At 35.4% G+C, this 12234-nt stretch overlaps 1 protein-coding gene across 7 annotated transcripts in view; it reads left to right on the top strand.

The window, feature by feature from the left end:
• Window positions 1-12234, top strand: part of Plcb1 (phospholipase C beta 1) — a 794669-nt gene that overhangs the window by 640167 nt on the left and 142268 nt on the right. For all 7 annotated transcript variants that reach the window (XM_004840810.3, XM_004840812.4, XM_004840809.3 and 4 more), the window contains 6 exons: window positions 1326-1450; window positions 4772-4926; window positions 7573-7737; window positions 8198-8297; window positions 9617-9721; window positions 10720-10829. In XM_004840810.3, the coding sequence (XP_004840867.1) occupies window positions 1326-1450; window positions 4772-4926; window positions 7573-7737; window positions 8198-8297; window positions 9617-9721; window positions 10720-10829 (760 nt within the window). The remainder of the gene's footprint in view (window positions 1-1325; window positions 1451-4771; window positions 4927-7572; window positions 7738-8197; window positions 8298-9616; window positions 9722-10719; window positions 10830-12234) is intronic.

Genomic DNA, 12234 nt, shown 5'->3' with positions numbered 1-12234 from the left:
ATGCTACTAGCTTCATGATTTGCTGTTTAAATTAGGGGCAATGTTTATAACAGGAGTATGTGCACTTCATACACATGTAACATAGATGCAGTGTGTATATATAAACCTAGTTTAGGATCTCAGTCTTGCGTGTAGTATATGTCCAATTAAAAATACTTGAGATGTGATAATATAAAATGATAATATAAATATATAAAAGTTTTTCACACAACTTTTTATTATTATTCATGCACAAAATAAAATACAATAAGCCTTTAATTTTTTAAATAAAATTAATGGTAACTCTCCAAGAGAACTCAATTCCATGAAGCAATTCCTCCAATAAAGCCGCCCTTGGGCTGGGGATTTAGCTCAGTGGTTCCGCTCCTGCTTCGCAAGCGCAAGGTCCCGAGTATGACCCCTAGTACCAAAAAAAAAAAAGCCACCCTTAACTCCCTTCTCAATAGTAGGAGAGAAAACAAGTATGGAACCCATAAATAAAGTTATACTGTAAACATCATTCTCATTAGCATTCATTATTGGCTTTGTGATACATCTTCTGTTATCTGTTTTATCTCCTTTAATTCTCACAGTGGTCCCAGGATGTAGGAATGGAATTGTTAAACCTGCTTTACAGATAAGGAAAAGGCAGTGCAGACAGGTGAAATAACTCATCCAAATCACACAGCCACAAGCTTCATAGTTAAAATACAACTGCACTGTTCCTGCCTCTGACCCTTCTCTACCTTTGACCTCACTTGGTAATAGGAGTTAGTTGATGGTATTTTAAAGGTAATCAATATTATTGTTCAATATCTACAAAGTTCTTAGGGTGGAAATTGAACCAAAATCTGAGGCAAGGTCAGAACTTTGTGCTATATTTACCTCATTATCAAACATAAAGAGTACCATTGTCTTGGCAAATAGCATTCCCAAAGAAATGAACTGAGAGGATTTCAAAAGAAGTTGTTCACATTATCTGCTAGGGTTATCACCCTCTCACATGAACTGACACATTCCCTCATCCTGCTGTCCTTGGTCGTTAAGATTGTCCTCCACATTGCCCACAAATTCATCTTGACCTTGATGCAGCCACCTTTGCTACCTCATCCGTTCATGGGTTTCCATCCAGAAGGTTCTGCAGAGGTGACTCTTATGTTCATATTATGCTAACACATTTGCTCTGTTTATTCCAAAGGCTTTTTGTGCATTTTGCCCATTAACCCAATGTGATCATCAACATTTACATAGTTTCCCCAATGGAGAAAGATGACAGTAGCCTCCTAGTTAGATTTATTAATAGGTTACTTTTATAATTGCATTCAATACTTAACGGGATGGTCCAGATATAACAAAATGCAGCTTAGCAGAATATATCCGAAAGGAACACGTGTGGATTCATCCAACTACATGCCCCAGCTCTTTTGGAACGCCGGCTGTCAGATGGTGGCGCTGAATTTCCAGACAATGGGTAAGTCTCTCAACTCAAGCCCATTCCCATTCTGTCTCAAAGTCTCGTTTCCAGCTGTGCAAGCCTTCGCGCATCACAGCGGGAGAAAACTGCCAGGCTTGAGTGAAAAGATAAAGACAGGCAAATTTCAGTGAAGGAAAATCAAAGCATAAATTGTGAAATTTTCTTCAGTGAGTTGTAAAAAGTCATTATTTCTGTAGTTTTTGAACCTTTTTTAAGCAAAATTAATACTTTTTTATTAATTTTATTGGTACACTTTTCATATACATAGTGATCACATTCATCGTAGGGAATTTGTACCTGTACAAAATACATCTTGATTCCTTTTTTCTCCAATCCCCTCCCCTCCAACGCTTTTTGCCTCCTGATTTACAAAGCCCCATTTTTATTTTTTCCCTTCTGTTCGTCTTCTTTTTCTTTTTCCCTTCTTTCCGTTCCCTCTCTTTCTTCCCTTGTTTCCCTTCCCATTTGAACTTTTTCTTCCTACTTTCCAATATATCTCTTTTTAAAGTAACATGAAATTCCTTTAAGGAAAATTGACAGTCCAAAATAGTATAAACAACAACAGTTTCCAGAAATGTTACCTCCCAGTGACTCAACACTGTTAACTTTGGGCTTGACAATGTGTACATCATTTTGTCTGTAATGTACTTTTTCATGTAATTCTTTCTTAAAGGAAAATGTATGTACACATATTTAAATGCTAAAATAAAAGGCTATATATTAAGCATGTTTTACAATTCACTGAATATCCATTTCCTATCACTAGATATTAGGTATTTTTTTCTCTTAGTAACACATTACTTTATTGTTTAGGTTGAACATTTTAAATATTTCTGTTTATATAAGTTGTCTATTCTCAAGAGAAGAAGTATTGTCAATTTTCCTATTCTCTTATAACAACAACTTTAATAGAAAAAGCATGTTAACAATTATTTTGTGAAACAGAGGAAAATTTATTATATGGGGTAGAGTTGAGCAGTGTTTCATTTTATGATGGCAGTTCCTCACCCAACTGTCAGATCTGTATCCATCCTATTTCTGCCATTATTTATCTTTATTTGTAATTTACCTCTTCATTAATGTTGTTATATAGTTTGAGTGACATCAATCCTTTTTTAACCTAAAAAATTATCCCATTGAACTGGAATTGCAGTGTAATAGATGTGATTTTTTTTTTGTTAATTTGGACCCATTTTGCCATTTATATCCTTTCTGTTAATAAGTTAGTCTGCCTTCAGAAGCAATAACTCACTGTTTTTATTATGCTTTAGAATATTCCTTACTTACTACCCAAAAGGGGCAGTTCACCTTCATTGCTATTAATTTTCAGTTCTTTTGTATATTGCCAATGAATTCTATTCCAAATAAATTTAGTTGAATTGAAAAATGTTTCCCTGACATTAGAAACAAGATTTTGATTAAAATTACATCAAATTTATAAATTAATCTAAAGAAATCTAACGTTTTTAAGAGTTCCTACCACCGAAAGAAATTTTTTCACTTTAATATTTTTATATTAACTCTCTCTCTCTCTCTCTCTCTCTCTCTCTCACACACACACACACACACACACACATCCCTCTTTAACCCTCTATTATATTTTTATCAGACTGTTTCTGGATTTGGTACTTGTGTATTTATTTTATGGATAAATATATTTATAAATCATCATCTTCTTAAGCTTTTCTAGTGTCTATTTTGCCTATAGATTTTAAGGGATTTTTCAGTTACACAACCACAGGACTTTAATTACATCTGAATTCTCCACTTACTTATTAGTTTGGACTGACCATTCTAGAATAATATCAAATAATAGTGGTGAGAGTGGGCATCTTTGTCTTCTGATATTAATAGGAATATTAATGTTATAGACCCATAAGATAGGATGTTGGTTATGATTGTGAAATATTTGTATTTAATATCCTAAAGAACTGTGTACATTTATTCTAATTAACAGGATTTTAGTAATTCATGTTGAAGCTTATCTCTTGGACATCATTTGGGATGATTACATTTGTCTCATCTTTTGTGCGTTAATGTGATCAATTATCTTAATCGATCTTCTAATGTGTAATTATTCTTTTGTTCCTAGGACAAACTCCATTTGCTTCTTGTATATTATTGTTTATAATATATGACTTATTAATGCAATTTCTTAGGCTTTGGGTATTAATTTTTTCAAGAATAATAGGTTTATTTCTTTTTAAAATTTTGGTATCATAATCATTTTAAAAAATTAAAGTCATTTTCCAATATTTCCACTGCCCTAAAATTGATTTAAGTGGGACTTTGAGATAACTGTATTATTACCTATTTATTATCCACATTAACAGAAAAGAATCATGACACAGTGTAAACACCTGACAGTTTCCCAGATTCTCGGTGACTTTAAACTGTTTTTGTGTTTTGGTTATGTGGGGGGGTGAGGTTGCAGTGCTAGGCCTAGAACCCAGGTCCTCCTGTGTGCCTGGCAAGTGCTGTACCACCGAGCTGCTCCCCTACCCTCTAAAACATACCACCTTTAAACTTAACCATCACATTAGTTGTCAGTATTCATTTGTTACACTGATTATTTGGAAAACTCTGACCGGGAAAAGCATTGGAAAAGCATCAATGCATAATTAGATATTTATTGTAAGTAATTAGCAGTGCAAATTTTAAGATTATAAATTATAAAATAAGTAATGATAGTACCCTGTCTTAACAAGGTACATAGAAGTCTGTCCTCAAAAAATAGGTTTAGGGGAATGTAAATTGGTTTAAACTTTCTGAAGGACATTTTAACAAGATTTGCCAAGAAAGCTTTCCTAATATGCACGTCTTTTGATCCAGAAATTCCACTCCTAGAAAAACCACTGATGAAGTCTTCAAAGATTTCATCACAATGATGTTCCTTAAAACATTATATACAGTGGTGAAACTTAGAAGAAACAGACATTATCCAGTGAGGGGACTGGTTAAATACATTTACTCAAACATATCTATTCAAAGAAATCGTATACTGCTGTTAAAATTAAGGTAGAGAAATATTTAATGAAGTGGACATATTGTATGCAAAAAATATTTGAAGTAGAAAAGCAGATTATAAACCAACCTATTGTCAGTGTTATCTCTGAATTTGGGGATTGTAGCTGAATTCTTTCTTCCTATCTCAGCTTCCTATATTTTTACAATGTAGGAAAAAAATATTTCCTACAATGTAGCACAAAATGTTTTCTTTTGCAAAGAATACTTACAAAAGTAGACTGAAATACAACCTTGCTTTCTTATTCCAAGTGTGAGTGAATTCACGATGAGGTCTGTGCTTTTGATATTTAGACTTGGCTATGCAAATAAACATGGGGATGTACGAATACAACGGTAAGAGCGGCTACAGATTAAAGCCAGAGTTCATGAGGCGGCCCGACAAGCATTTTGATCCATTTACTGAAGGAATCGTAGATGGGATAGTGGCTAACACATTATCTGTCAAGGTAATGTACACCCCTGTCACAAACTTGCCCTTAAAAAATGTTTGACTATTATTTGTTTTGGATAAAAAGTGGCTCAGTCATTAAAAATTTAATAACTAGCAAAGGCGCTACTTTCTTCATGTATTTTTCTTCATTAGAAGGCCACATGGATGAAATAAACGACTAAGCCTTCTTGTCAATATGATCGTAATTGCATGCAAAATCAATCAAATGAATTTGAGGAACTCACTCCAGTTAGTCCTCTTTTTTGTTGTAAATACCCTTATTATGAAATTTACATGAAAATTAGTGACCTATTTTGGAAAGATCTGACTTCCCCCAACCCCTTCCCCCACTGGCTTTTATTAGTTCTAGGTGAAATTAGAGGAAAAAAACCTCACTCAATTAGTTATTAAATATTGAACAAAAGCTTTCAAGTTATCATAGCATGCTTTTAAAATATCTAACAGAGTATTCAGGGATTTCAAGTCATATTAATAATCTAAAAGTGTTGCTTTATTAAATATGTGTCTGATCCTAAAATTTAATTACAAATGATTTTCTTCAGTCTTTGAAATAGATGTTACAGCAGATACAGTTTTTTAAGAATAATTTTTTTGTTTGTTTTTTGGTTTTTATTTTTGGGTACTGAGGATCGAACTCAGGTCCTTGAGCTTGCGCAGCAGGCGGTGAAACCACTGAGCTAAATCCCTGGCAGGTACAGTTTTTTTAGCTGTCAGGAAATATTTTTAAAACTATGAAAGGGAAATTCATTTTCATAAAAGGCTTTTTACATTATTCTGTAAGCCTTTTGGCTGTTAAGGCTAGAATTTCATTTACTTTTTTATAGTGTCATTTAGCTTGTATTTACCTGAATTAACTATGGAACTAAGGAACTTTTTTATTGCACATAAATGTAACTTACCTTTAAAGGAGCCATTTGAAATATTATGTAAAAAGGGCCCTGTTAAAGTTTCACTAATTTCTATCTGTGCTAAGCAGTCAAGACCTTTTTTATTAAAAAATTGTTACTTTATAGCAAAGATTTAAAAATAAAATTTTAATGGAATAGCTTAACAAATATATCTTTTGAAGTTATTTCAAACCATATGTATAAGAAGTGAAATTGGTAGAATTAGAGTTTCACAATTATATTTAGGAAAATACTTTCAGCAAAGGGTGCTTAGTTCCTGTTAAGTGTGACTGAGATAAAATCTTAAGCTCATGCCGTGATGCAGTGCTACTTTTAGAATCTTTGCCCATTGTTATAGCTGAGTCAAACTAATAACACTTTTGCCTTGTTTACAGATTCCTCTGATTTTGTACATGTTTTCTTGTTTGTTTTGAAAAATTTGTATCAGTTCAACCAATCATAAAACAGTGACAGACACAGGCAAGTAAGCTTAGATGGAGGGGAAATGGTTGAGACCCAGAAAGCGTAGCTTCTGCTTCCATCCAGAACAAGGCATCTGTTCTAGAGCTGTCCAAAAATGGATCAGACACTTGACAGTGGGTCTGTCCTGCCTTGGTCATTATTGCTACATCCAAGATGCAACTTAGATCTGTCAGTTGTGTCTTTTTTGTTGTGATCGTCTGGTATAGACTTTATAGTTCCAGAATGGACTTCGTAACTCACACTATGTTCCTCTGTCATATTTTATTGATGGGGACATTAGAATTGAGTGTCATTAATTTATTTTAGGACTCTGCTTTGACCAAACATCATAATCATCCAAACTCTGGTGCACCTGATTTCCCAGTGGGACTCACCTGTTGCAGCAAGTTTCAAACATGTTGCAAAGGACCTAAGGGATTTTCATGTAGAACCTTTAGTTATACAAAGAGATTTTTGCTGGCAGGTCCCATGTACTCAAGCCCAAGAAAATATTTGGGGGAAATGAGTTATTCCAAGACAGATTTCAAAAGACTTCTATATGACTCTGACTTTTCCAGAATTTTTTAGCTCATCAGCACATAGCTAACTTTGACTTCATGCAGTCTCCGATGGCTGTGCTAATGCCACCAGTGTGTCTGACACTTAGCTCAGCCATAATCTTAGAAATTCTGTCCCCTTTCATGGACTTGAGCTCAAAAAACTCTTAACCAGCAGGTAACTGTGTTCCAACCACACAAACCAGGTTCACTGGGGTCGGCCCACCATCTCCTACTTGCTAGTACCCTTCTTTCTGGTATAAAAGCATAGAGACAATTTGTTTGTTTCCATGAATCTTATGACTGGCAGTGGACCCCTCAGATTCTGACAATTGGATTAGGAAAAAGAGACAGACATGGAAGGCATTTGATGGGCACATAACCCTAAAATCTCTTTCAACATCATAATATTGATTAATTCTGCAGCTAGACAAAAATTACTCATGATTTTGTAGACAGTTACCTGGGTGAGGTTAGAGGTTATTAGAAGCCAGCCTTAATGGTTTCAGTGGTGTTTATTTATTCCTCCTACACTTCTGTATCTTACTAAATGACTACTAACCTTACCATTTTTAATATTCCTCTGTCAACTCTTTAAGTGAAAAATAAATCATATCTCTGTTCTTACTTCCCTTTTGTTTTGTTTATAACATTCACCAGCAGCATTTTCACATCTTTAGCCTCTTACATCTATGTTACTCACTTACCAAGACTTCCTTTTGTATTGTTTTCTAGATTATTTCAGGTCAGTTTCTTTCTGATAAGAAAGTTGGGACCTATGTGGAAGTGGATATGTTTGGTTTGCCTGTGGACACAAGGAGGAAGGCATTTAAGACCAAGACATCCCAAGGAAATGCTGTAAATCCTGTCTGGGAAGAAGAGCCTATTGTATTCAAAAAGGTGTGTCTCATATTCTTGACATGAGAATGCAACTGTATTTTCCAGGTGTTTTATTCTGAGGAAAAGAAAATAAGTATTTATTGGTTAATGATACAAGTTACAAGCAATCTTATTTTGAAAATATGCAACTAAATACATAATGAAAAGCACTAACTGTGTTTAAACACAGAACTCTTCTCGTTCCCACATTGAAAATGTTCATGTAAAAAGGAAACGTTCTATGTTTTGTACAGGTGTGTTCCTGGAGCAAGGTGATAAAGCATAGACAAAGCCACATAACCCATGTCTTTTTCTTCTGAAAATTAACTTACAGAGCAAACAGGTTAATTTTAATCTAAATTAGCTAAGTAGAAAATTTCTACTGGGCTATGAAAAAGCAGTGCCAATGATATAATCCATTTGTGATTCTTTCTTGGAGTATCTTGCTTTTGTGACCGGATGTGTCTTTAATGTCCCATAGGTGGTTCTTCCTTCTCTGGCCTGTTTGAGGATAGCAGTTTATGAAGAGGGAGGTAAATTCATTGGGCATCGGATCTTGCCAGTACAAGCCATTCGGCCAGGTATAGTTGATGTGGTGAGAAACTCCTTATCAGAGTTGCAGAGAAAAATCACTGTTGCTTTCTATGATTATTAAAGAATGCTTTAGGTGGGCTGGGGATTTAGCTCAGTGGTTTCGCCACCTGCTGTGCAAGCACAAGGACCCAAGTTCAATCCCCGGTACCAAAAAAAAAAAAAAAAAAGAATGCTTTAGGTAACTATTTGCTGCTTTGTAATCATGCTATGTAACAAGAGATATCAGATTATTTACTTAAATCTGGTGGTTTCTTGTTTAGTGTTTTCATCAACTCTTGTCGCAATAATTACATGTAACAAACTATCTGAAAGCCTACACACAGGTATTTATGTTCCTGGTGCAGTCTGTGGCCTGGCAATGTGGATTAATCTATTTCTCAAAGCTATAACCAGTATACCTAGGCATGGTACTTTATTTAGAAAGAGGTGTATTTATTTATTTCACAGTTTTGGAGGCTGAAATGTGGGTTCAGATGCCCTATCACTTTTGCCTGCAGTGAGGATCTAATTGTGGGTGACATTACAGGAGGATGTGTGTGAGAGTCAAAAATCACCTTGCCAGACAGGAAGCTAGAAAGATAGGTAGGCCCAAGCTTGCTCTTTTAACAGAATCCTCTTTCAACCGCTAGTCAGAGTCCAAGAGAACTTCCTCAGTCTCTTCTGAGGGCTCAAACCAATGACATATGGGCCCTCTCCTGGCTCCACCTTTTAAAGGACCCACCTTTCACTTTGCCACACTGAGGAACAAGTCTGTGATAGCACAAGGTCTGGATAGCTTTGCCTGGGCTCTGCAGCACAGCTGTGCATCAGCTTGTCAGTGGGGTTCAATTTGTTCTATGTGTGCTCATTCTGGGATAAAAATAAAAGGGCCAGTGGCTCCCACAGTACAGACTTCTCTTGGATGACCTCTGGAATATGAAAGGCAACACTAACTCTGCCTTTGCTACACCCCTAACATCTCATTGGCTGTAGCAGTGCATGCACTAAGCCCCAGGTCATGTCATGTACAATTCTATTATGGGGGAAATTGGGGCCAATAATTAAAGCTATGGCATATGGTTTTGAATTGTTTTTTATGGGAAAAAATATGGCTAGAAAGAAAACATAAGAATTGACAATGTTTTCCTGTCTGCTTAAGAAAATAATACCTCATCATTCAAAACCGTGTGATTAAAATAAGGAAAAGGTGACCCATTTTTTTATCCAACGGCACCTAAAATAAACACTTCCATCACACAGATGCTCCTAGTTACAGCTAACCTTGTGAAGAGAAAATGTGATGCACCATACCATTGTCACCCCCTAGGGTACCACTACATCTGTCTGAGGAATGAAAGGAACCAGCCTCTGACGCTGCCAGCTGTCTTTGTCTACATAGAAGTGAAAGACTATGTGCCAGATACATATGCAGGTAAACACCTTAACTCAAAGGGGTGTTTCTGTCTGAGCTCATCCATATATTTGTAGCTCAGTGGAAGGAAAACTGGACCGAACAAAGGGAGGAGAGTAGCATCATCACAATAACTTCTGATTTTATATATATATATATATATATTCAAAGGCAGGTTGCTTAAGCCTTTGTGAGTACTTTTTAATTTATTTAAATGTAAATCCTAATAGCTCTGCTCTGTGGCTATTTACCCTCTGGTACTCTTATTCCCATGAGTTCAGCACTTCTTTTTCAATGCTGCCGGCTCCCACAGCTGCATATCTATGCCTATGCAGTGAATTTGCCTTCAACTGGTGTTAGAACTCTCATCCTTTGCATGGATGAAGTCATAAACTTAGAGGAATTAATTTGTGCTTATATCAACAAAGATTTATAAATTTAAATGCTTATAATACCAAATGGTTTGAGGAAGACACTCAGAGGTGGTGAAAACTATGTCAGACTTGGAGTGCATGCCTCATGCCAAGACAGCAGCCATAACTTGCAAAGCCACCACAGTGCTAGTGAGGTCTATATTGCCTATTTTTGGGATGTTCCAACAGTCTGAAAAGAAATCTTTTGAAGTGAAATAACTTCATTCATCAAACGCCATTTAGGCCAAACAAGAAAAGTATGAGGGTCATTGCTAGGATGGATAGGAACTCCAAGAAGAAGCTATAGAATCGAGTTTTGAGGCATCCTGAGTTGTATCCTATCCAATTTGGCATTCAGAGCTAAACTCCTTTTTGTATTCCTGAGATTTTAGCAAAGTCCCGACTCTTCTGTTTCCAGAATGATGCATAGATGAGTGAATAGTTATATGGGTAGATGAAAGAATGAAAGATGGAAGCCAAGTGAGTGAAGTAATGAGTTTGTAGACCAATGATGAATGAATGAATGGTTGGATGGATCCATTGTTCGATAGATGATGGATAATCAATACCTCCAGAAACTTTGATTAAAACCTTCTCCCCATTTAGACGTGATTGAAGCTTTGTCAAACCCAATTCGGTATGTGAATCTGATGGAGCAGAGAGCTAAGCAACTGGCTGCTTTGACACTGGAAGATGAAGAAGAAATAAAGAAAGAGGTAAGAGGGTGTTCCGATCTGATGCATGGCATTAAGCATGATTTCCACAGTTACTTACTGCCTTATCACGAGTAACATCACACTGCAGAAGAAGAACTAGTACTTTGGGACAACACTGCCATGGAGACCAGCGTCCTGTCACAAAATGTCTAATTGATTGGCCAAATTTCTCACATTTCTATTTCTTTTGGTATTCTGAAGGTGCCATCAGCATCATCATATCTTGGAATCACTTTAAGCGGTACACATCTTTCTCCCTCAAGTGTTTCTAGATGATTTCATACTCATGAAAAGGGATCCTGGCATTGAAAAAGGAAGACATTTAATCATCAAGTCATTTAGAACTTTTCTTTGTTTTTAATTTAAAGTGCAAGATTTTCAAAATCCTTTTGTGATTTCTTACACAAACTGCTTAGCACAATGCTTTATACATTGTATGGACTCTGAAGTGTTTACTATGGTATATTTATAGGGTTCCAAAACAATTTCATATTATTTTAAATTGGATGTCACAATGTAAAGACCTAATAGTACAGAAAAAAAACCCTTCAAAACTCTTTGGATAACTGTGCCTAAGAACAAATCTGTTAAAGTTAGTAATGTTTATTAAATCACCTTTTATTTTTTCAAAAAGTAACCCAGGTTTATTACACAAAATTTAAAAACTGAAACTGAGAAAAGATAACTGTAAAGACATCTTCTATAATTCAAACACCCAAGCCCCTGAGATAGTGGGATGTATATATTGCTAGTCACTTCATGCTCAATTACTAATTTTCATAAATTGGGACAATATTCACAGTCTGTTTTAACCTTTTATTGTCATGTCTTGAAAATATTTTCCATGTGTTAAATATTTTCTGTGGTATGAGTTTTAATGACTAAGGTTCTTTTATCAAATAGCTGTACAATAATTTATTTACCCAACCCTCAATCACTTGATATTTTCAGTGCTTCAATCTTTTAAACAGATACCAGAAGAGCCCCATGTTAACACATTTTTGAGCACATCTGTAACTATTTCCTTGTTCTTTGCATAGAATTTTAGAAAATTTCGATACAAAGTGTTGAGTTCATTAGGCATGAGAGAAAATGAAATGAAATAAAAGGAAAGCAGTTTAACATAGTAAAATGTTTCAGGCTCTTCTGTATATAGCAGACATTATAAACCATAGGACCAATAGGTACATCATCCTATATGATAAAACTTAGTCTGGAAATTTGTATAAATAATGTTTTATAGTATAGAATAAATGAGCTTATACAGAAATTTTGTGCAATCAGAATATTGTGCCTAACAGTAAACACAAATACATATATTTCAAAGGTTATGCATCCTGCAGCATCTATGTTTAGTGTCTATGGGGGGGGGTGAAACAGTAAAAATACTTAGGCCCCCTCCTTG

Source organism: Heterocephalus glaber, unplaced genomic scaffold, assembly GCF_053883595.1.
Source record: "Heterocephalus glaber isolate CG9 unplaced genomic scaffold, H.glaber_assembly_v1.0 deba00001532, whole genome shotgun sequence".
NCBI lineage: Eukaryota > Metazoa > Chordata > Mammalia > Rodentia > Bathyergidae > Heterocephalus > Heterocephalus glaber.
This window is presented reverse-complemented; position numbering and strand designations above follow the sequence as displayed.